The 25,972-nt window shown below is 39.1% G+C and overlaps 1 protein-coding gene across 2 annotated transcripts; it reads left to right on the top strand.

Annotated features, from left to right (window-relative positions):
- The first annotated feature begins 882 nt into the window (after positions 1 to 882).
- On the top strand, positions 883 to 3,279 carry CCL8 (C-C motif chemokine ligand 8). Of its 2 annotated transcripts, none has more exons than XM_032280901.1 (3): positions 883 to 1,407; positions 2,095 to 2,212; positions 2,640 to 3,224. In XM_032280901.1, exons 1-3 carry the CDS (start codon positions 1,302 to 1,304, stop codon positions 2,731 to 2,733), a joined length of 318 nt encoding a protein of 105 aa, XP_032136792.1. In that variant the 5' UTR covers positions 883 to 1,301; the 3' UTR covers positions 2,734 to 3,224. The 2 variants fall into 2 exon arrangements, with proteins under 2 accessions (XP_032136792.1, XP_032136794.1); XM_032280903.1 differs by having other exon boundaries at positions 1,332 to 1,407; positions 2,101 to 2,212; positions 2,640 to 3,279.
- Positions 3,280 to 25,972: the final 22,693 nt, after the last annotated feature.

Raw genomic sequence — 25,972 nt, 5'->3', positions numbered from 1 at the left:
AAAAAAATCAGAAACAGTAAGTAGAAATGGTGGTTGCCAGGGGCTTGGGGGAGGGGAAAATGGAGATCAATAGGTATAGAATTTCTGTTTACAAGATGAAAAGAGTTATTGAAATTGTTGCACACAGTGTGAATGTACTTAATGCCACTAAATGGTACACTTAAAAATGGTTAAGATGGTAAATTTTATGGTTATGTGCATTTTTACCACAATAAAAATACTGTAATAATAATGAAGAAAGGAAGAAATTAGCTATCAAACCGCAACAAGTCATGGAGAAACCTTAAATGTATATTGCTTAGTGAAAGAAGCCAGTCTGAAAATGCTGCCTACCATATGATTCCAACTACGTATATGATATTTGGGAAAAGACAAGCTCACAGAGATAGCAAAGAGATCAGTGGTAGCCAGAGATTTGTGAAGAGAGGAAAAAGAATGAAGAGAAGAATGCAGTGAATTCTTAGAGCAGGAAAACTACTGTATGATATTGTAATAATGGATAGATCAGGCCAGTAGGGGAAGTAAATGAGGTCAGTGGTTTGCAAACCTGGTTCCTTCTCGCCACGCCCCACCCACAGCCCCACTGTGTGTGAACCAAAGGAGTTGGAAGGCCTTCTGCAAACTAACCCATTCCACCTGAATCTCTATGACATATTGGGCTTCTCCATATAATTTCACTTGGAAAGAAACTTGAGCATCTAAATAAAATATTTGGAAACTACCACGCTACAAGACCAGCTTGTGCTGTCCAGTTCTTATGCTCCACAGCACTAAGATTTTATGGCATTAAGACTTGGTTCCAGGATTCTATCATTCTGCCAAGGTTCTGTGGCTGGGGTTCTAAAAGAGCTTGCCTGGCTTAGAACTGCAAGTGACTCAAGTGTGATGGAGAGCACCAGCAAAGCCTTAGGGTCCATCCCTGGCTTCTGTTACCCACAGAGAGACAGGCCCTTGGCTCTCTTCCACTATGACCTCAGCTTCCGTTCTTCCTTTCTGATAGACAATTTTCCATTTCAAGGAAATCAGAGCCCTTAATAGTTCAATGAGGTCACTTTGTTGAGCACAGTCCCACACCCTTCAGCTTCTGCTCCACAGAGCCTAAGCAAAAGATAGAAACTCACAGCTTCCTTCTCTTGTTATGTGGAAATCAGCCCAGGATCTGGTGTCTACTGACCATACTCAGGGTCTTACTTTCATCCTTCCTTGATTGTGACCCTGCCCAGGCTCTCTGCTCCCTATAAAAGGCAGGCAGAGCCACCAGAGGGGCAGAGAGGTTGAAAACAACCCAGAAACCACTTCTCATGCTGAAGCTCACACCCTTGACTTCCAACATGAAGGTTTCTGCAGCACTTCTGTATCTGCTGCTCATGGCAGCCACCTTCAGCCCCCAGGGACTTGCTCAGCCAGGCAAGACCTCTCCCTCCCTAAAGGGAGACCAAGAGATGAATTAAGAAGAGCCATTATGTCACAGCTCATTAGAAACAGAACCAAAACTAAAGGCTCAGGTCACTGAGGCTGGTTCCCTTGATCTTTCCTGATCCCAGTTTTTGGAAGAGGCGGTGGAGCCACTACAGCAACAACCCTCCCATTATTTGGGGAAATGACACAGAAGGAAGAACTGTTTCTCATTGTGGATGTGAAGGACATTTCAGGAAGTAGTGGAGAGGAAGAAAACATTGCTTGAAGCTTCAAATTTTACTTGCGGTTAGTGCAGATTCCAGAACAGTGGCTGTGTAAGTAGGATAAGGACCCAGAGGAGTCTCAGCATATGGCATAGGCTAGCTCTAAAGCCCATGGGGATGAAGAACTGGGAAGCAATGTCTTAGAACTAATGTTCACAATGTCAGAAGTTTTGGGTTAGTAGACAAGGACTAGCTTGTTACTCAAGATGTTTCCTTACCCAGTCAACAATGAGGGGCCCCATAGTTCAATAGAGGAAACAGACTCACAGCAACATTTTTATCTCTGGGATCTGGACTAAGACACTGAACTTGGGATGGTGACTTCTTGGTCCTCTTCCTTCTCCTCTTCCCCTTACAAATGCACACTTACAGTGGGTCCTAAATGTCTCATTCTTTGCAAAATTTCTTTCAGATGCAGTTTCCATTCCAATCACCTGCTGCTTTAATGTGATCAATACGAAAATTCCTATCCTGAGGATGGAGAGTTATACAAGAATCAGCTACATCCAGTGTCCCCAGGAAGCTGTGATGTGAGTGGGCAGTGCCTGGTACCCCCATTCAAAAGTTCTGGTGGACCACATAGAGAAGTCAGGATTAGTGTCCACATGAGTCGGATGGATATACCATCTATCCAAAGGGCCCCTCTACCCCATAGAGAAACTCAGCCCATGAGAAGGAGTCCATAATCTGTCTAGGATCCCCTTCTAGGGAATCACTAAAGCTATCCCAATACCTTTAGCCAGGAGCCTGAAGGGTTTCACCTGGACAGAAAAAAAAGAGCTTCCTTCTGGAGTTTCTTCTTCTCACTCTTCCCCTCCTTCTACCCCTCCCTCCTCTCTCGGGTCCAGGTCCTTCACCTAAGAACCAAAGACTGATCAGGTTTAGGGACTAATGGGCCACAGTCCTGGATAGGATCCTCAAAGTGTTCCATCTAATTGTGGCCTCTCTCCCCCACAGCTTCAAGACCAAACAGGGCAGGGACCCCAAGGAGAAATGGGTCAGAGATTCCATGAAGCATCTAGACCAAATATCCCAAAATCTGAAGCCTTGAGCCTTCATACCTGAACTAAGAATCAGAGCCTGAAGAAAACCTTATTTATCTTCCCCAAGCTCCCCCAGGTACAGTGTGACATTATTTTATTATCACTTCCCCAAAGAGATTCTTTTTAAATAATTTAAAGCGCAATATTTCTTAAATAATATTTAATTATATTTAAGTTATTGTTGTTTTAACTCTATCTGCCATACATCCTGGTGAATGTGACATACAAAATCCTGGAGATGTGTTTTTTGTTTTTGTTTTCCTGTGAGCTCAATTAAGTTCACGGCAAAAGTCATTGTTCTCCCTCCTACCTGTCTGTAGTGTTGCGAGGTCCTCTCATGGATCATCGGGGTGAAACACTTTTGAATTCTTTGGCAATCCATGCTCCTGTAAGTCAAATGTGTGCTTTGTACTGCTGCGGTTGAAATTCATGTTACTGTATATAACTACAGAATTTTGAAAAAATTTTCAAAAAGAAAAATATATATAATTTAAAACTACTTAGTCTTATTCTTCGTGAGGTAACATAATCACCCCAAGTGAGTTTGAGGCATGGAGGGGCATCATGGGTGGCAGTTGGGGCAGGGAAGGGGACATTATTCAGGAATGTCTTTTGGTCAGGCTGGACTCCATCAAGGATCCCAGAAAACTTGGGACCAGGCCAGGATGTTCCGGCTCTTTGGCTCTAGTCCCTAACTTCAGCAGCCCTTATTCATTAGCCCCTCTACCGCCTTTTCTTGCTACACGGACCTTTGCCCAAAGTCTCGCTCCTGATTTCTTGTAACAATCTTCAAACTTTTCTCCATAACCCCAGGGTTTTCTCCATCTAATTAATTCTCAAACTGAGTAATATCACAGGAATGAATCTGGACCTAAGAAGAAACTAGATGTCTGTAACCCAGGTCCAGCCAGGGCTTTTATTAAAGGCGAGTCTTCAACATGACTGGCGTTGAGGGGTGGTGTGTGTGATAGACAGCAAATGCACAGGGTTCTTCAGAGCTGGTGCATGAGGGAGAGGAGGGCCATGGGATGGAGGGAGGAGTCCCACCCAGCCAGACTCCAAAAAGATGGAGGAGTTAGGGTTTTAGAAAGGTTGCAGCCAGATTGTAGGGGTTCTTGAATTTCAGATTGGGAATTTAGCAGGTAATAAGGACTCACTAAAAGTTTTGAAATTGCAGAGGGGGAGAGTGATCCACTCATAGGCAAGCATAAGGAAGAATAACCTGGCATCTGAGTGCAGGATTGAGTGAGGAGGGAGGGCCTTATAGCAGGAGGCTGCAGGGGTGCAGGGAGATCACGAGGACCTGAAGCAGGATGGTAAATAGTGGAGGTGAAGTTGGCAAGAATGGGCCAGACAGGGTGACTTGATAGGTACAGTGTTGTAAAAGGAGGGGAATAATTGACACAGGGCATAAACCCATCTATTACAATCTTGCAAGGCAACTATTTAAAGGGCTAGTAGGTCCGAGGCACGGAATTAATTTGTCCCTGCTGCGCTCTAAATGTTTGTGTCCCTCCAAAATTCACATTAAAATCTAATCCCCATTTTGGTGCTATTAAGATGTGGGGCCTTTAAGAGGCGATTAGATCATGAAGGTGCCATTTTATAAATGGGATTGACAATCATGTAAAAGAGGATTAAAGGATCCTATTTTTCCCTTCCACCATGTGAGGACACAGAGAATCCTCCATTTATGAGGAGGACCTTGCAAGACACCAATCTGCCGGTAGCTTGATCTTAGATTTCCCAACCTACAGTATTGCAAGCAATAAGTTTCTCTTGTTTATATATTACCCAGTCTAAGGTATTTTGTTATAGCTGCCCAAAAGGACTAAGATAACCTCCATCACTCTATCCCCAACCCCAAGGCAGAGTCTACAAAAAGGCTCCATCCAACTCTAACCTCTTTCTTCCATAACTTCAAGGCCAACTGGGCACAGAGATGTGGGTTCCGGGTTTTATAAAACCCTGGACCACAAATCCCAAACTCTAAAGGCATGAAGCCTCTCCCAAAACTGACATCAGGCCACAGCAAAAATATACAAATTTGTTTGTTTTTCTGAAATTTTACCCAGGTTCACTTTGGGATTATGTCATTTCAAATGGCAGTGAGCTTTGTTCAGTAACACTGAGCATAATGCGCCTTAAGTAACATGTCATCTTATTTTTTTTTTTTTTTTTTTTTTTTTTTGGAGACGGATTTTCACTCATGTTACCCAGGCTGGAGTGCAATGGCGCGATCCCGGCTCACCGCAACCTCCGCCTCCTGGGTTCAGGCAATTCTCCTGCCTCAGCCTCCTGAGTAGCTGGGATTACAGGCACACGCCACCATGCCCAGCTGATTTTTTGTATTTTTAGTAGAGACGGAGTTTCACCATGTTGACCAGGATGGTCTCGATCTCTTGACCTCGTGATCCACCCGCCTCGGCCTCCCAAAGTGCTGGGATTACAGGCGTGAGCCACCGCGCCCGGCCAACATGTCATCTTATTTAAGCGATTGATGTTTTATGTGCCCTGACTTAAATATTTGTGTTTTAAAATCCACATCCTTCCATAAACGGGCTCAGATTTGTAAGCCCTGATTCGCTATCTTGTAAACTGTGGACAAGACCTGGAAAGGTCACTCAGAGCTGACATACCTCTCTTAAGCTCACCTAGGTTTCACCCTCAGCTAAGGCAGACCATCTGTGGCAGTCCCTGACTCACTTGATTCACTCAATATCTGCTTTCTGCCTCTTCTCACTTCTCACTTTCTGCCCATAGTCTCCTCCTGGGTGCCATCTTGGGTCAGGAGTTGTTGACTCCACTGCACACTTGCCCAAGGCTCAGAAGTGTGGAAGAGTGAACACTTTGGGTGGTAACCTTCCACAATGAAGGGTGAAGGCAGATGTTCAAATGCTTCTGCCATCCTTTTATCCAGTGGTTAATTCTGGTGATCATTCTCTGGGTTTCTCAGGTTTTCTTGGGGAATCAGTTCCCACTATCCAGTATGTTGACCTTGATAACGCAAATTGCATTGGCTTTTGTTCCTTCCTCATCTCATTCTACTGCCTCCTCAGTCCTGAAGTCTGAGGTCCCTTCCCAAATGAATCATTTGCACACAGGTCCTCACCTCAATCTCTATTTTATTAATTTTTTTTTTTTAGGAAATCAATTTTGTTTGTAATTTCATCAAATAATACAGTTTTGGAATTAATCTAAAGAAAATGCAAGACTTGTACACTGAAAACTATAAAACATCATTGAAAGAAATTAAAGATCTAAATCAATGGAAAGAAATCTTATGTTCATCGACTAGAAGACATAATAGCATCAAGATGCCAAGGCTTTCCATACTATAGATTCAACACAATCCCTATAAAAATCCCAGCTGCCATTTAAAAAATTTTATTATTATTTTTATACATGAATAAGTTATTTCATGGTGGTTTCTGAGATTTTGGTGTATCCATCACCTAAGCAGTGTATGCTGTACCCAGTGTACAATCTTTTATCCCATACCCCACTCCCACACTTTCCCTGGAGTCCCCAAAATCCACTGTATCATTCTTTTTTTTTTTTTTTAAGATGGGGTTTCACCATGACGGCCAGGCTGGTCTTGAACTCTTGAGCTCAGGTAATCCACCCACCTCGGCCTCCCAAAGTGCTAGGATTATAGGCATGAGCCACCGCGCCTGGCACACTGTATCATTCTTATGCCCCTGAACCCTCATAGCTTAGCTCCCACTTATGAGTGAGCACATAGGATGTTCAGTTTTTTGTTCCTGAATTAGTTCACTTAGAATAATGGTCTCCAAATCCACTTAAGTTGCTGTGAATGTCATTGTTCCATTCCTTCTTACAGCTGAGTAATATTCCATGGTATAAACACACACACACACGTATATAATATATGTATTTTTATATATCTATATCTATATCTATATCTATATCTATATAGATATAGATATAGATATCACAGTTTATTTTTCCACTTGTTGATTGATGGACATTTGGGCTGGTTCCATATCTTTGCAATTTCTATAAACATGCACATGCAAGTATCTTTTTTGTATAATGGCTTCTTTTCCTTTGGGTAGATACCCAGTAGTAGGATTGCTGGATCAAATGGTAGTTCTACTTTTAGTTCTTTAAGGAATCCCAACCTGTTTCTTACAGTGGTTGTACTGGTTTACTTTCCCACCATCATTGTAAAAGTGTTCCCTTTTCAACACATCCACACGGACATCTATTTTTTTTTATTATTATTATGGCCATTCTTGCAGGAGTAAGTTGGTGTCGCAGTGTGGTTTTGATTTGCATTTCTCTGATTATTGGTGATGTTGAGCATTTTTTATATGGTTGTTGACCATTTGTATATCTTCTTTTGAGAATTGCCTACTTCTGTCCTTAGTCCACTTTTTGATGGGATATTTTTTCTTGCTGATTTGTGTTCCTTGTTGTGTTTTGTAGTTTTCCTTGTAGAGGTCTTTTGCCTTCTTAGTTAAGTATATTACTAAGTATTTTGGATTTTTTTGCAGCTATTATAAAAGGGCTTGAGTTCTTGATTTGATTCTCAGCTTGGGTGCTGTTGGTGTATAGAAGGGTTACTGATTTGTGTACATTAATTTCATATCCTGAAACATTGCTGAATTCATTTACCAGTTATAGGAGCTTTTTGGATGCATCTTCAGGATTTTCTAGGTATATGATCATATCATCAGCAAACAATGACAGTGTGATATGCTCTTTACCAATTTGTTCTAGATCCTTGAGGAATCACCACACTATCTTCCACAATGGTTGAACTAATTTACACTCCCACAAACAGTGTAAAAGTGTTCCTATTTCTCCACATCCTCTCTAGCATCTGTTGTTTCCTGACTTTTTAGTGATCACCATTCTAACTGGTGTGAGATGGTATCTCATTGTGGTTTTGATTTGCATTTCTCTAACTACCAGTGATGATGAGCTTTCTTTCATATGTTTGTTGACCTCATAAATGTCTTCTTTTGAGAAGTGTCTATTCATATCTTTCACCCACTTTTTGATGGGGTTGTGTTTTTCTTGTAAATTTGTTTAAGTTCTTTGAAGATTCTGGATATTAGCCCCTTGTCAGATGAATAAATTTCAAAAATTTTCTCCCATTCTGTAGGTTGTCTGTTCACTCTGATGATAGTTTCTTTTGCTGTGCAAAAGCTCTTTAATTTAATTAGGTCCCATTTGTCAATTTTATTTTTTGTTGCCATTGCTTTTGGCAGGAACACCAATTATTCTTAAATTTGGTCATTTAACTTAATCCCAGACTACTTAGAGGCTATGTTCATTTTTCAAATTCTTTTTTCTTTATCTTTGTTCAATTGGGTTAATTCAAAAGCCTGCTCTTCAAGCTCTAAAGTTCTTTCTTCTATTTGTTTGATTCCATTGCTGAGACTTTGCAGCACATTTTGCATTTCTCTAACTGTCCTTCATTTTCAGAAGTTGTGATTGTGGTTTATTTATGCTATCAATTTTACTGGACATTTTTCCATTCATATCCTGTATCTTTTTTTTTTTTCTTTATATCGGTCTTCACTTTTCTCTGGTGCCTCCTTGATTAGCTTAATAATTGACCTTCTGAATTCTTTTTCTGGCAATTCAGAGATTTTGTCTTGGTTTGGATCCATTGCTGGTGAGCGAGTGTGATCTTTTTGGGGTGTTGAAGAGCCTTGTTTTGTCCTATTACCAGAATTGTTTTTCTGGTTCCTTCTCATTTGGGTAGGCTGCGTCAGAAGGAAGATCTAGGACTCAAGGAGTGCTGTTCAGATTATTTTGCCCCACAGGGTGTTCTCTTGATGTGTGCTCTCTCCTTTCCCCTGAGGATGAGGCTTCCTGACAGCCAACCTATAATGCTTGTTGTTTCTCTTCTGGATCTGTCTACCCAGCACCCAGGCTCTGGGCTGGTACTGGGGGGTGTCTGCAAAGACTCCTGTGATGTGATCCATCTTCAGGTCTCTAAGCTGTGGATACCAGTACCTGCTCCAGTGGATGTAGCATGGGAGTGAAGTGGACTTTGTAAGGGTTCTTGGTTGTATTTTCTTAAGTGCCCAATTCATTGTTTCATATAATCAATACTTGTTTCCCTTCTGTTCAGTCAACACCTGGATCTCAACAGGCAAGTTCACTAAAGTTAGGGCCAGGAACTTGGCTGGGTACTTGGTTGGCATGTTCTCCAGGGTTGAGGCTAAGACCATGACTGGGGACTTACCCAGCATATTCTTTGGAGCTAAGAATGGGGCTGAGATTGCAGACTCTATCAACATGTTTGGTAGATTTGGGTTCAAGAGGGCAGCCCACAAATCAGGACCAACAGGGCTGGGCCTAAGTTAGCCACATAACTAGGAGAATGAAGACATAGAAATGGGTTGAGCAAATAACAGAAATGGAAATGTATCAAAGATAATGGAAGTCAAGTGCCTCAATGCTGAAGAAGCTTCTGTAAAAAATATGGAAAGTTGGAAGGCTAAAAAAATACAAAAAACCCTAGGATGTTGGCCTGGAATTGGAGGTGAACTTATAGTTCATTAACTTATTAGGGGTAGACTCGTGGTTTCAAATATAGATAGGTAGGTGGATGGAAGGAAAGAAGAAAGGAAAGAAGGAAGGAAATGGTGATGGGGGAACATATAAACATATGCATACCAGTTATGTTCACTGAGCCTAGAAAAAATGGCACATGGGTGGTAATGTGCACATCAGTGCCCAGTTTATAAATACTATCCTACACTAAAGAAACAAGAGCTCCTGGCATAAGTGGCTAACTCCAGAACTAGAATATCCTATTATGTCAAAGACAAAGGGAGTGCTCGAAGAAAGATGGAGACATGTTAAAAACACTTAAGAACCAATCTGGGCCAGGTGCAGTGTCTCATGGCCAGGCTCAGTGGCTCATGCCTGTAATCCCTGCACTTTAGGAGGCCAAGACGAGAGGATCACTTGAGGCCAGGAGTTTGAGGCCAGCCTGGCCAACATGGTGAAACCCCACCTCTTCTAAAAAAATACAAAAGTAGCCAGGAGTGGTGGTACGTAGCTGTAGTCCCAGCTGCTGAGGAGGCTAAGGCAAGAGCATTGCTTATCTCAGTAATGCTTAGTAGCTTCCTAGGTATTGCAAATGTCTTCTCAGATTTATTCTTAGGTATTAAGGTTTTTATAAACTATTGGAAATCATGTCACTTATGAAATGTCATTTCTTAGTATTAGTTACATGTAAAAGTAAAATCAATTTTTGTATTATTAATGAGCAATTGTGCTAAATTCACTCATTAATAGCTTATATATAGACTCTTAGATGTTCTTCATGAAAGCAATGTTCCATGCAAAACTATGACAGCTTTATTCTTTCCTTTACAGTCATGATAATTTCATTTCAGATTCTTATATCTCATTCACTAGGACCTCTAGTGCAATGTTGAATAAAAGTGAACACCCTTGTCTTAGTCCTGCTCTCAAAGGGAAGGTTTCAATATTCCACTATTAAGTGTTATGCTTGCTGGAGGTATTTTGTATATGATGTTTATCAAATTAAGGAAGTTTCCTATATTTGCTAGTTTGTTTGTTTTTTTTTTTTTCTTTTAGCTTTGAAATGGCTTTGAAACTCAATAAATGATTTTTTTAATTCAAATGATTATGTAATTTTTCTACCTTATTTTATGATAAAATACATTCATTGGTTTTCCAATTTTAAAACAAGCTAGTGTTTCTAAAAGCAAACCAATCTAATTACAATTTATTGTTTTTTCAGATAGTACATTCCATTTGCTAACATTTTATTCAGGGCTATTACATCTGTGCTCATGAAAGATATTGCCCTATAATTTTTTTTCTTGAAAGTCCTTCTAAGGGTTTGGCCTCAATATTATAATGCACTTATAAAATAAACTGGACTATGTTTCTTACTTAATTATTCTCTGAAAATATTTTTATAAAAATTCATGTTTTTATTTCCTTTGGTACTTAGAAGTAAAGCATTCGGGAATTAATCTGTAAAAAAGTTTTTATTTACAGTTTCAGTTAATTACTAGAATTGAAATGTTAAAATGCTCTATCTTTCTTAGTTCTCTTTAATAAATTGTTTTTCTCACATTTCATCCATTTCATAAAATTTTTAAATATATCAATCTGAAGTTGTTCGCAGTATTTTTTTATTATTTTGTAATATCTGTAGTCTCTGTAATAACATCTCCTTTTTGATCTCTGGTATTGCTAAGTTGTAACTTTTCCCTTTTGATTCCTTGATCAATCTTGCAAGGGGATTAACATTTTATTAATCTTTCAAAGAGCAAACATTTTGCATTGTTGTTTTTCTTCACTGGAAGTTTGTTTTATGTTTTTATTAATTTCTGCTTTTATTTTTTTCTTATTTTTTTGGATTTGATTTTCTACCTTTTTTCTAATTCTTCAGATGAATACTTAGATTATAATTTTAAGCTTTTCTTTTTAATACATTCATTTAATTCTATCTTTTTCCCTGGGTAAAATTGCTTTATTAACTGATCAAAGCACTTCATTTTGTTTCCTGATTTGAGGTTCAACCATTAAATACAGTTCCGAAGAAAATACAATGATTACTTAACTAACTGCAATTATGAGAGTTAGAAATTTCCCTAGTTGTTCACATAATACTTTTACCAATTCATACCACTGTGTAGACCACTTAAGCTTAGTGTGAACCAAAAGAGCGAACCACAGCCATGGCTAGAGTTTTGTAGTAACAGAAGAGTAATTATTACCTTATGAATATACTTTAAAAATCACTTGTCTAGTGTGCTGTTTCCTCATTGCTCGGGGGTGTGTATGAAGGCTCTTAGGAGGGCAAACATCTGTTTCCATTCTGTATGCCCCTCTCTCATTTCGAACTGTGTAAAATAACTATTGCCCTACCATGAACACTGGGAATTGGAAAGATAGTCCTACAATCTTCTGCATATGTTTAGGCTTTTAGATAAGCCAGCTGGTTTTTTTCCAAAGCTTTCTTTTGAATGATCAGATACTAATTTAATCCTAACTGTAGATTACTGTGTTTGTGAGGGTATCTAAGTAATCATGTGATGGCAAGGACAGCAAAGCACTCCTGGAACACAGTGAGAGAGAGAGAGGGAGAGAGTGTGTGTGTGTGTGTGTGTGTGTGTGTGTGTGTGTGTGTGTGTGTCCAACTGAGCCTGGGTTTGAGACTTCATTTTTTTGGTGGACAGCTCTTTAATCAACACCAAAGACTCTGGAACACTGCAGATTTGCTTTAGAGATAGATAAAACAAATCATGCAGTCAAGTCAATTGAGGAATAAAAGGGATTTCTCCATCTTTAGAGAATATCACAACTAAAAGTCGGTTCTTTATTCTTGTGCACATTTAACGTTTCTGCCTATTTTGGGAAGTATTCGGGTCTTCTTGTCTCAGAATAAACACATTTAAATTCAGCTTGTACTAACTACTGTACAGATAAAAGAAAAAAAATGGTATTACCATTTGTATTACAGCACTGCCGTTTGCTTTCTTGGTTTGTGACACACAAACATACCATTCTAAGACATAAGTTAATTTTATCAGTGTCACTAGTGATGTTAATTTTAAAAGATCCAGCAAGTTCAAAACTTTTCTAAATATTGAAATCACCATATTTTAAAGACAGACTGTATGTTACAAATGATTCTGTAAAATAATCATTTTTCTGAATATTCTCATCTTTTGGTTCTTCCTTATCTGAATCCACAGTGGGTACCTCCCCTCCTTCAGCAGTTTAGGTGAGAATACTTGAATGTGAACTGAGAGTCCCAGTCACTCAGGGACTCCTGGTGGGTGGGCAGGAGGTCAGAAAGGTCATCATGCTCATCCTGCTGTGCTCCCTTATCCAGGCAAAAGGTAGCAGGGCCCCCAGTGTGTGTCTTTCTGCAAAGATCCCATCCGGCCCTTTGGGCCCTTGGAACTTGTGACCTCTGGTCACATTGAACACCTTGCCCTTGCTGGTGTGGTCATGAGAATTTGCAGTTCCTAAACCCCATTGAAGTGCTGCAGCTCAGCAGGGGTCTTTGGCAGCAAAGTTTAGGCCAGGCTCCAAATCTTCCTGCTTTCTCCTCCCTTGCAGTGAGTGAGTTGCTGCTATGAATCAATCTCTCTCTCTCTCTGTCTTTCTCTCTTTCTCTCTCTCCCTCAATTTGAGATGGAGTTTCGCTCCTGTTGTCCAGGCTGGAGTGAGTGGCACGATCTCGGCTCACTGCAACGTCCCCCTCTCAGCTTCAAGAGATTCTTCTGCCTCAGCCTCCTAAGTAGCTGGGATAACAGGCAGCCGCCACAACACCTGGCTAATTTTTTTGTATTTTTGGTAGAGGTGTTTCACCATATTGGCCAGGCTGGTCTCGAACTCCTGACCTCAGGTGATCCACCTGCCTTGGCCTCCCAAAGTGCTGGGATTACAGGTGTGAGCCACCGTGCCTGGCTGCCGGTGAATCTCTTAAACACAGGTTTTAAATCCCACACATTTTAATATGACACATTTTTATCATAACTTATCTCAACATATACTCTCATTTCCATTGTGATTTCTTCTTTAATCTATGAATTAGTTAGACAAAATTGACTGAATTTTTAAGCTTTGAGATATTACAAAAAGTAATCATTTTATTGTTGGTGTTAATTTAATTCCATAATGGTTAAAGAACACATTCTATGTTTTCAACCCTTTTCTATTTGTTGAGATTAGCTTTGTAGTCCAACACAGAGCATCAGTTTGATAAATGTTCCACATGTATTGGAAAAAAATATATATGCTGAAGTTGTTGGTTACAGACATGTCAACTACGTAAATGTTGTTTGTAGTGTTGCTCTACTCTAATGACATTTTCAGAAAAAAAAAATGAAAGCTGGATGAATTTGTTACTAGAATAACAATATTTCACTATCAGAAAATCTTAAGGGAAATGATTCCAACAGAAACACAGATCTTCAGGAAGTAAGCAGGGGCACCATAAATGATGAGGAGCAAGACAAGAAGCATCTCCTATTCTTTTTCAATATTGTTCTCAAGGTCCTAGGCAGTGCAATAAGGTACGTTAAAAAGAAACAGAGACGTAAGGATTAGAAAGAAAGAACTTAAAATGTCATACACAGGTGACATGGTTATATACATGGAAAATACAAGGAGATCTACAAAAACTACTAGAATTAAGTGAATTTCTCCAGATCACAGGAATTAAGCTAATATACAAAAATCACTTGAATTTCTTTATACTAATAAGAAATTAGAAATTAAATTTTTAAAAATCCATCTATTATATCATCAAAATATAATAAGAATAAATTTGACAACAGATGTGTAAGACCTCTGTACTGAAAACTACCACACATACTCAAGGGAAAATAAAGAAGGACCTAAATAAATGAAGAACCATGTACCACATTTATGGAGTAGAAGACTCAGTAATACTAAGACGTCAATTTAAGTTGGAGCTGGAGGCCATTATCTTTAGCAAACTAACACAGGGACAGAAAACCAAATACTGCATGTTCTCACTTATAGGTGGGAGCTGAATGATGAGAATACATGGATACATACAGGGGAGCAACACATACTGGTGCCTTTCAACACATACATACAGAGGACAGAGGGTGGGAGGAGGGAGAGGATCAGGAAAAATAACTAATAAGTACTAGGCTTAATACCGGAGTGACAAAATAATCTGTGTAACAAACTCCCATGACACAAGTTTACCTATGTAACAAACCTGCACTTGTATCCCTGAACTTAGAAGTTAAAAAAAAAAAAAGAGTCAATATAATCTCAATTAAGTCCCAACAGTTGTTTTTAAAAATTTTTTTCAAACTTTTGTTTTAGGTTCAAGGGGTACATGTGTAGATTTGTTACATGGATAAAGTGCATGTCATAAGTGTCTGGTGTACAGATTATTTGTCACCTGGGTAATGAGCATATTACCCAATCATTAGTTCTTCAAACTTCAGCTTTCTCCCATCTTTGACCTACAAATGATCCCTGGTATCTATTGTCCTCTTCTTGGTGTTCATGTGTACTCAATATTTTGCTCCCACTTATAAGAGAGAACAAGCAGTCTTTAGTTTTCTATTTCTGTGTCAATTTGCTTAAAATAATGGCCTCCAGCTCCATCTGTGTTGCTGCAAAGAACATGATTTTATTCTTTTTAATGGCTGCATAGTATTCCATGGTGTATATGTGCCACATTTTCTTTTTTTAAAATTTTATTTAACTTTAAGTTCTGTGATACATGTGCAGAACATGCAGGTTTGTTCCATAGGTATGCCTGTGTCATGGTAGTTTGCCACACCTATCAACCTATCATCTAGGTTTTAAGCCCCACATGAATTAGGTATTTGTCCTAATGCTTTCCCTTCCCTTTCCCCAAATCCCTCAACAGGCCCCTATGTGTGATATTCTCCTCCCTCTGTCCATGTGTTCTCATTGTTCAATTACAACTTATAAGTGAGAACATGCAGTGTTTAGTTTTCTATTCGTTTGTTAGTTTGCTGAGAATGATGGCTTCCAGCTTCATCCATGCCCCTGCAAAGGACATGAACTCATTCTTTTTCATGGCTGCATAGTATTCCATGGTGTATATGTGCCACATTTTTTATCCAGTCTATCATAAATGGAATCCAGGTTGGCTCCAAGTCTTTGCTATTGTAAATAGGACTGCAGTAAACATACGTGTGCATGTGTCTTTATAGTAGCATAATTTATAGTCCTTTGAGCACATACACAGTAATGGAATTGCTGGATCAAGTGGTATTTCTGGTTCTAAATCCTTGAGGAATTGCCACGTTGTCTTCCACAATGGTTGAACTAATTTATACTCCCACCAACAGTGTAAAAGTGTTCCTATTTCTCCATAGCCTTACCAGCATTTGTTTTTTCCTGACTTTTTAATAATCACCATTCTAACTTGTGAGATGGTTTCTCACTGTGGTTTTGATTTACATTTCTCTAGTGACCAGTGATGATTAGCTTTTTTTTTTTTTATGTGTTTCTTGGCCACATAAATGTCTTCTTTTGAGAAGTGTCATTTCATATCTTTGCCCATTTTTTGATGGGGTTGTTTGTTTTTTCTTGTAAATTTAAGTTCTTTGTAAAGTTTGGATATTAGACCTTTGTCAGACGGGTAGATTGCAAAGATGTTCACTCATGTTGTAGGATGTCTGTTCACTCTGATGATAGTTTCTTTTGCTGTGCATAAGCTCTTTAGTTTGATTAGATCCCATTTGTCAATTTTGGCTTTTGTTGCCATTGCTTTTGGTGTATTAGTCATGAAGTCCTTGCCTATGCCTAAGTCCTGAATGATATTGCCTAGGTTTTCTTCTAGGGTTTTTATGGTTTTGGGTTTTACTTTTAAGTCTTAATCCATCTTGAGTTAATTTTTTATAAGATATAAGGACAGAGTCCAGTTTCAGTTTTCTGCATATGGCTAGCCAGTTTTCCCAGCACCATTCATTAAATAGGGAATCCTTGCCCCATTGCTTGTTTTTGTCATACTTGTCAAAGATCAGATTGTTGTAGATGTGTGGTGTTATTTCTGAGGTCTCTGTTCTGTTCCATTGGTCTATGTATCGGTTCTGGTACCAGTACCATGCTGTTGTGATTACTGTAACCTTGTAGTAGAGTTTGAAGTCAGGTAGCGTGATACCCCCAGCTTTGTTCTTTTTGCTTAGGATTGTCTTGGCTGTATGGGCTCTTTTTTGGTTCCCTATGAAATTTAAAATAATTTTTTCTAATTCCATGAAGAAAGTCAATGGTAGCTTGATGGGATTAGCATTGAATCTATAAATTACTTTGGGCAGTATAGCCATTTTCACTATATTGATTCTTCCTATCAATGAGCATGGAATGTTTTTCCATTTGTTTGTGTCCTCTCTTATTTCCTTGAGCAGTGGTTTGTAGTTCTCCTGGAAGAGGTCCTTCATATCTCTTGTAAGTTGTGTTCCTAGGTATTTTATTCTCTTTGTAGCAATTGTGAATGGGAGTTTACTCATGATTTGGCTCTCTGCTTGTCTATTGTTGGTGTATAGGAATGATTGTGATTTGTGCACATTGATTTTGTAGAAATAAGAAGTCTTTTGGATAAATTATGCTGGAGCAACCAAATATCTGTATGGAAAAAATTAATTTCTCCATTACCTCACACTATAGATAAAAATTAATTTAAGATGGATTATATGCCTAAATACAAAAGCCAAAGCTAGAAAATACCTAGAAGAAAGCATAGGAGAGTATTCTTATAACTTGTGGCAGAAAATGTTTTTTAAGCAAAACAAAACACATTTTTTAAAACACATTAATTAGACTTTATCAATATCAAAAACAATTACTCGGCAGAAGATACTATTGAGAAAGTAAAAAGATAAGCTAAAGACTATGAGAAAATATACTGTATTAAATAGACGATACTTCCATTCAGACGATATAGTGAATTAAAACAAAATAACAGAAAGAGAAAACAACGCAAATAAAAACAGAAAAAAAGAGAAAGAAATAAAGGGCATCTAAATTGGAAAAGAGGAAGCCAAAACAATTCTGTTTGCCAATGATATAATTGTATATCTAGAAAACCCTAAAGACTTCTTCAAAAGGCTCCTAGATTTGATAAATGAATTCAGTAAAGTCCCAGGTTACCAAATCAATCTGCACATCAGTTTCACTGCTATACACCCATAAAAACCAAGCTGAGACTCAAATAAAGAACTTAATCCCTTTTATAATAGCTACAAAAATAAAATGAAATAAATAAAATATCTAGGAATATACTTAACCAAAGAAGTGAAAGGTCCCTACAAGTAGCACTACAGAGCACTGCCAAAATAAATCATAGATGATTCAAAATAATGAAAATACATAACATGCTCATGAATTAGAAAAATAAATACTATGAAAATGACCATAATGTCCAAAGCAATCTACAGATTCAATGCAATTCTTATCAAAATACCAACTTCATTTTTCACAGGATTAGAAGAAACTATTCTAAAATTCATATGGAACCAAAAAAGAGCCCAAATAGACACAGCAATTCTAAGCAAAAGGTAGAAGAATGAAACTGAATCCCTATTTCTCACCATATACAAAAATCAACTCAAGATGGACTAAGGACTTAAATCGAAGACTTGAAATCATAAAAGTTCTAGAAGAAAAGCCAGGAAAACTTTTCCAGACATTGGCCTATGCAAAGAATTTATGGCTAAGACACCAAAAGCAAATGCAACAAAAACAGAAATAGAGAAATGAAACCAAATTGAACTAAACAGCTGCTGCATAGAAAAAGAAATAAGTATCAGAGTAAACAGACAACCCGTGGAATAGGAGGAAATATTTCCAAACTATGCATCCAACAAAGGACTAATATCCAGGATCTTCAAGGAACTCAAACAAACCAGCAGATAATAATAATAGTCCCCCTTAAAAGTAAACAAATGTCATGAATAGTTCTCAAAAGAAGGTACACAAATGGCCAAGAAACGTGAAAAAAAAAGTTCAACATCACAAATCATCAGGTAAATGCAAGTTAAAACCACAATGGGATGCCACCTTACCCCAGCCAGAATGGCCATGATTAAAAAGTTAAAAACCAAGGGAATACTTGCACACTGCTGGTGGGAATGCAAACTAGAATAACCTCTATGGGAAACAGTACGGAGATTTCTCAGAGAACTAAAAGTAGATCTATCATTTGATCCAGCAACCTCATTACAGAGTACCTACTCAAAGGAAAAGAAGTCATTACATCAAAAGATTCCTGCATGCATATGTTTATTGCGGCACAATTCACAATTAAAAAGATATAGAACCAACCTAAGTGACCATCAACCAAGAAAATTTGGTATATATCACCATGAAATACCACTCAGCCATAAAAAAGAATGAAATATCATCTTTTGCAGCAATTTGGATGGAAACGGAAGTAACTCAGAAATGGTAAACCAAATACTGTATGTTCTCACTCATAAGTGGGAGCCAAGCTATGAGTATGAACAGACATACGGAGTGGTATAATGGACATTGGAGATTCTGAAGGGGGAAGGGTAGAAGGAGGGTGAGGGATAGAAAAGTACATATTGGGTACAATGTACACTACTGGGGTAACAGGTGCACTAAAATTTTAGACATCGCCACCATACAATTCATCCATGCAATCAAAAACCACTCGGACCTCTAAAGCTAGTGAGTTTTTCTTTTCAATATGAACAGCCATTTCACAAAAAATATTCAAATAATCAGTAAACATAGAAAAAGGAGCTCAACATCACAAGTAATCAGGAAAAGGCAATTGAATATCAAATAAAATACTACTACGAATCCACCAAAATGGATAAAATTAAAAAAATTGATAATACCATGTATTGATGGAAATATAGAGCAAAAATCTGATACATTTCTGGAGGAAAGTTTACAAAACTGTTTAGCACTTTGTAATAAAATTAAACATATGTTTATCCAATGACCCTGAAATCCCACTTCTAAGTAAATATTTAAAATCAATGAGTTCATATATGCACAAAAAGATTTGAACAAGAGTGTTCACCACAACTCTATTCATAACAGCAGAAAACTAGAAGAATTTCAGAGATCTAGAATAATAAAGTATGGAATATTCATAAAATGGAATCCTATGTAGCATAAACAGAAAAAAAATCCAACAATATCTTTAAAAAATTACATTGAGCACAAGACTTCAGACACAAAAGAGTGCATACCGTATAATTCCATTTATATGAATTTCAAGAACAGCCAATGATGACAGAAGTCAAAGTAGTGGTCACCTCTGGAAGGTGGAATATTGACTGATAAATATTTCTTATGTGCATCATGGCATCAAACATCACTTATTTTCCCAACAAAATCGATTAAATGCCAGATAGCACTGTATGGTCATAGACAGGTGCTAGTGTTCCCATTTAACAGATCACTATTCAACCATGAAGAAATTCAGTTATTGAGATATGTAAAATGACTTTTGAAATAGTATTAACTAACAAATGGAGACTAACATTTATCCAGTAAAATTCCTAATAGGCACACATGGAAAGAAAAAAAAGAACAACAGAAAGTTTACTGTGGTTCTGCGTCAACATTGAGTGTACAAGTTGTTTTATAATATTTTTTATGATTTTTGAGATATACTTTTCAAGTATTCTAAATCATCGTGTATTATTTTTTAAAATGTAAATGCATTTCTACAAAATGCTGCTCCAAGAGAAAAGCTTCTGTTTCTTTGCTTATTCTCAGCGCCACCATGTGCTGAATATAGGGTTGTTCCTATTGGCATTTTCAACTTGGTCCTGGGAAAGGGCAGCTCCAGGCAACCCCCTGCTAGTTCCCCAGAAGGAAAGGGCAGCAGACGCAAAAAAAAGTAAACAACTAAAGTGGTGATGCAACAACTGGTAAGATGCCGAGTCCCCACTGGACAGGAAGATGCTACATCTCATTTTGTCTGGGACAACCCTGGTTTATTCCTGTCTGGTTTGCAAGATAAAGTATATGATAGTTCTCGTACAGAGAAGGAGGCCCCCTGTGGCTTCTTAGACTCTCGTATCATACGTAAGCATTCATTTTTGACTGCGTGCTTGTCCAGAGAATGTGCAGAAAGGAGACTGGGTTTTCCAGGGTAGAAGCAGTAAAGCTTGCCCTGGGAGGTAACCAACCATTCATTTCAGATTTGGCCTCCTTTGATATCTGTGTAGTTTGGGAAGTCTTTATAAATGAGACATGATTTATACCAGGTCTCAAATGATTTCTGTTTAGGATAAATGGAATTATAGGTTGATGGAATATTATAAGCAATGCATATAGTGATGGGATATTATAAGAAGTGTAGGTGCTATGAAGGAAGATGTAAGGAAGTGGTCTTGTAATGTTTTCATGGGCAATGCATAGGCTTTTCTCCCCCAGCATCCCAATGGAAGTCCCCTCTTCTTCTGCAGCCTTGCCTTTCTGGAAAGACTCAGACCTGGAGGCTGAGCATATTGATTAGTGCTGGCTCCCTCCCTTTTTTAGTAGCCACTCCAGAAGTTAGACATGTTTCCTATAAAATGAAAAGTTTTCACCATTGTGGTGCTCCTCAGAGCCTTAACAAGTGAAATGAGATGAGCACGGAAAAGTAAATGTACAAGGAGCCCCAGCTCTGCTTCCTTGAGCAGTTTTAATTTTAATCTGTTACATCAGAACTTGCCAGTAAGTTAATCCTTGAGAATGAACTTTAGAAGGTAAACAAATCTCTGAAAACCACAACATTGCATAAATTTGCCAACTCTATTATGTTACTATCTAAGATTGTGGACACTAAGATTGCCCAGTATTATCATGGGCAGATGGCAGGATGCTTGGTTTCTAAGATTCTACAGCAACAAAGTGATTCTAAAATCATAGGATTCTATAGATCTCGGAGACTTCTGTTATATAAAGATTGTTAGGTTGGGAAACAGCTGGCTGAACTTCTACTCTAGACATGACTGCATTACTAACATAGGACCTTCAAAAGTTCTCACTCTGACTGGTGAATCAGGGTAGATTTTCAGGTCTTCATAGAATACCATGCATTCAGAGCCATCAGCAAGTAGCCCCAGAAGGTCTCGGTATTTCTTTCCCAAGTACAGAATCACCTTGATTTATGGCAGCAGGTTCTTCTGGAAAAGGCATAAAAGAAGATTTATAGTATTAGACCTATGAGTTGCCAGATTAAGCAAAAATATTTCAAGAGGCATATGTATGCTGTTAAAAAAAAAAAAAAAAAAAAAAAAACCACTCCTTGTTTATTTGAAAGTCACATATCACTAAGGGCCCTGTATTTCATCTGCCAATCCAGTATTGCGGGGCCCTTCCTCAAAAAGATCTGGTCTACCCATCCATCAAGAGACTTCAGGTCTATCAACTGGCTTAGATCTGAAAACTGGGTAAGAGACATGATCATCTTCCACAGGAGCTTACTTACACTAGCTTTCTGCTCACTAGAATTTTCTGCCTAAAGTCAAGCAGCACCTCAGTAAGTATCCCATCTGTTTCATTTCTAGGGATCCCATAATCGTAGCCACAAATCCCGGCCAATGAAAGCACTCAGATTGCTATTCTGGCCCTGTGTCTTCTTGGAATAATTGTGCCCACCCTGTATCTGCTATTTAATAAGCATTACCACCTGGCTTTTGTTGCTCCTGGAACCCATTTCTCTCACTGAGGTCAGCAACCCCAGTCTCATTGCAGCATTGGTTCTCCAAGAGTGGTCCCCAGACCATCATTATCAGTTGTCAGAGAGAACTTGTTAGAACTACACACTTTTGTTGTGTGCTAAGAACTCTCCATGCATTATTTTGTTGACTCTCCCAGCATCACAGTGCAGTAGTGATTACCAATCAGTTTCCTCATGGAGGCTCAGAGATGGAAGCAATTTGCTCCAAATCACATAACCAGTAAATGATGGATACAAAACTTGAACTCATGCCTAATTGACCCCAGATTCCAGGCCTTTAAACACATTCTCCTATGTAATAGTAAGTCCTGAATCACAGGAAAGGACAGACAGCAGTCTTTACAGCTGGGAAGAGTTGAATGTCTCCTCACTCGTCCTGTTTCCAGGAACGTTTGGGGCATATCTGTGAGAATCAATTTTAAGAGTGTTAGCCTGAGAAAAATAACATATAGGGCTCAATTGCCCAAATCCAGAATTTAATGTATGGGCACAAGTACCTGGAAGGGATGTTAATGGTCAACTAGACTGGCTAATTAAAGTCTGCACTTAAAAAGAAGTCTAAGAGAAGGAAGCAGAGCAAAATGGCTGATTAGAAGCTCCACTGATTATCATCCCTGCAGAAACACCAAATTGGACACCTATCTATACACAAAAAGCGCCTTCATAGGAAACAAAAATTAGAAGTAATCACAGTGACTGGCTGTAACTTCATATCACTGAAAGAGGCACTGAAGAGAGTTGGAAAGAATCTCAAAGTGCCAACCCCACCCCTCCCCTATCTCCTGACAGTGGCCGCATGGAGCAGAAAGAAAATGTTTGTTTGGGGAGGGAAAGTGCAGTGATTGGAGGACTTGCATTGGAACTCAGTGCTCCAACACTGGGCAGAGCTCAGCCAGTACCCACAGAGGGAGCATTTAGACCTACCCTGGCCAGAGAGGAATTATCTTTCTCAGCAGCTGGAATGTTAATTCTAGCATGCCTTGCCACCATGGGCTAAATTGCTCCAGCTAAATTGTTCTAAATAAACTTGGAAGGCAGTCTAGGTTACAAGGATTGCAATTCCTAGGCAAATGGTAGTGCTGTGAACTGGTGGGCGACATGCGACTTAGTGAGACACCAGCTGGGGCAGTCGTGGAAGTGCTTATGTTACCCCTCCCCCAACCCCATGCCGCACAGCTTGCAGCTCTGAAAGAGACCCCTTCTTTTCACTTAAAAAGAGAATGATTAGGCCGGGCGCGGTGGCCCAAGCCTGTAATCCCAGCACTTTGGGAGGCCGAGGCGGGTGGATCACGAGGTCAAGAGATCGAGACCATCCTGGTCAACATGGTGAAACCCCGTCTCTACTAAAAATACAAAAAATTAGCTGGGCATGGTGGTGCGTGCCTGTAATCCCATCTACTCAGGAGGCTGAGGCAGGAGAATTGCCTGAACCCAGGAGGCGGAGGTTGCGGTGAGCCGAGATCGCGCCATTGCACTCTAGCCTGGGTAACATGAGTGAAACTCCGTCTCAAAAAAAAAAAAAAGAGAATGATTAAAAAAAAAAAACACCTTTGTCTTACAAGTTGGATGCTAAATAGCTCAGCCACAGTAGGAAGCCACAGTACGGCATCAGGAAGAGTTGTGAGGCCCCTCTTCCAAGGCCTAGCTCCTGGATATTTCCAGATATACCCTGGGGCAGAAGAGAATCCACTACCTTGAAGGGAAGGACCCAGTCCTGGCAGGATTCATCATCTGTTGACTAAAGAGCCCTGGGGTGCTGAATAACCAGCTGCCGTAGTCAGGTAGTATAGGCCTTGGGTGAGACTCTGAGATGTACTGGCTTCCTGTGTGACCCAGCACATTCCCAGATATGATAGCAACAAGGAGAGGCCCCCTTGCTTGAGAAAAACAGAGGAAAGAGTAAAGAGGACTTTGTCTTTAGCTTAGCAGCTCAACCACAGTAGAAAAGAGCAGCAAGTGGATATTGGGGTCCCTAGTTCCAGGCCTTGGCTCTTGTACAGCATCTCTGGACCTACCTTGGACCAGAGGGGAGCCCACTAACCTAAAGGGTGAGTCCCAGGCCTGGCAGCATTCACCACAAGCCGACCAAAGAGCCCTTCGGCCGTAAGCGAACACTGGAAGTATCCTGGCAGTATTCCTTATGGGCCTGTGGTGGTGGGGAACATGAGGAGAGACTCCTCTGCCTGGGAAAAGGAAATAAAAGAGTGGAAAGAACTTCATTTTGTGGCTTGGGTGCCAGCTCAGCCACAGTGGAACAGAGCACCAGGTATATTACTATGGTTTCCGACTCCAGAGCCTGGCTCCCGAACAGCATCTCTGGACCTGTCTAAGGCCTGGTAGAATTTGCTGCCCTTAAGGGAGGGACGTAGGCCTGGCTGACTTCACCACGTGTTAATTGTAGAGCCCTAGGGCCTTGAATGAACACAGCCAGTAGTCAGCTAGTGGGTACAGTTGGCCCTGAGAAAGACCAAGTACTCTACTGGTTTTAGGCTTAACAGTTCAGTCCCAGTGGTGGTGGTCACAGGGGTAGTTGTGTAACTTCTTTTCCAGCTCCAGGGATCTCAGCACAGAGAGAGATACTCTGTTTGTTTAGGAGAAAGTAATTTAAAAAAAAACAAGCGTCTCTGCCTGGTAGTCCAGAGAATTCTTTTGGATTTTATCCAAGACCACCGAGGTCTTAGAAAAACACAGAATAACAGTAATAATTGTGGTGTATAACCTATGCATATGTTAAGTAGAAAGACAAAAAGATGAACCGATCCAAATAACTATAACAACTTTTGAAGACATAGATAGTACAGTAAAATATAAACAGAAACAACAGCAAGTTAAAAAGTGGGGAGATGAAGTTAAAGAGTAGAGGTTTTATCAGTTTTCTCATTGCCTGTTTATGGAATCAGTATTAAATTATAATCCGTTTTTAAATAATGAGTTATAAGACATTGTCTGCAACCCTTATGGTAACCTCAAATCTAAAAGCACACAACAGATACACAAAAAATAAAAAGCAAGAAATTAAATTATACCACTAGAGAAGATACTCTTCACCAAAAGGAAGATAGGAAGGAAGAAAACAAGGAAGAGAAGACCACAAAACAATCAGAAAACAAATAACAAAAGACAGGAGTAAGTCCTTACTTCTTAATAGTAACATTAAATGTAAATAGACTAAACTCTCTAATCAAAAGAGGGAGAGTGTGGCTAAATGGATGGAAGAGCAAGGCCAAACGATCTGTTGCCTAGCCTGCAGGAAACACACTTCACCTATAAAGGCACCTAAAGACTGAAAACAAGAGGGATGTGAAAAGATACTCCAAGCTAATGGAAACCAAAAAAGAGCAAGAGTAGCTCTACTAATACCAGACAAAATAGACAAAAGCCATAAAAAAGAGACGAAGGGAGTTATTATATAGTGATAAAAGCATCAATTTACCAAGAGGATATAACAATTAAAAATATATAGGCAGCCAACATTGAAGTGCCCGTATGTATAAAGCAAATATTGTTGGAGCTAAAGAGAGAGACGGACTCCGGTAGGATAACAGCTGGAGAGTTTAACACCCACTTTCAGCCATTGAAACAGATCGTTCAGACAGAAAATCAACAAAGTAACGTCAGACTTAATCTGCACTATGGACCAAATGAATCTAATAGATATTTACAAAACATTTAATCCAACAGCTGCAGAATACACATTCTTCTCCTCAGCCCATAGATCACTCTGAAGGATACATTAGATGTTAGGACATAAAACAAGTTTCAAAACATTTTAAAAATTGAAATAGTATTAAGTATATTTGAACACAATGGGATAAAACCAGAAGTTAATAACAAGAGTGATTTGGGGAACTATACAAACACAGGAATGTAAACAATATGCTCCTGAACAACCAGTTGGTCAATGAAGAGATTTAGAAGGAAAATGAAAAATTTCTTGAAGCGAATGATGATGGATACACAGTATACTAAAACATACGGGTTACAGCAAAAGCAGTGCTAAGAGGTTAATTTATAGCTCTAAGTTCCTAGAGCTATAA

The sequence above is a fragment of the Sapajus apella genome, unplaced genomic scaffold (assembly GCF_009761245.1).
Source record: "Sapajus apella isolate SASKATOON/1434 unplaced genomic scaffold, GSC_monkey_1.0 scaffold12, whole genome shotgun sequence".
Classification (NCBI taxonomy): domain Eukaryota; kingdom Metazoa; phylum Chordata; class Mammalia; order Primates; family Cebidae; genus Sapajus; species Sapajus apella.
The sequence above is the reverse complement of the archived record's forward strand: the minus strand, read 5'-3'. Positions and strand labels throughout refer to the sequence as shown.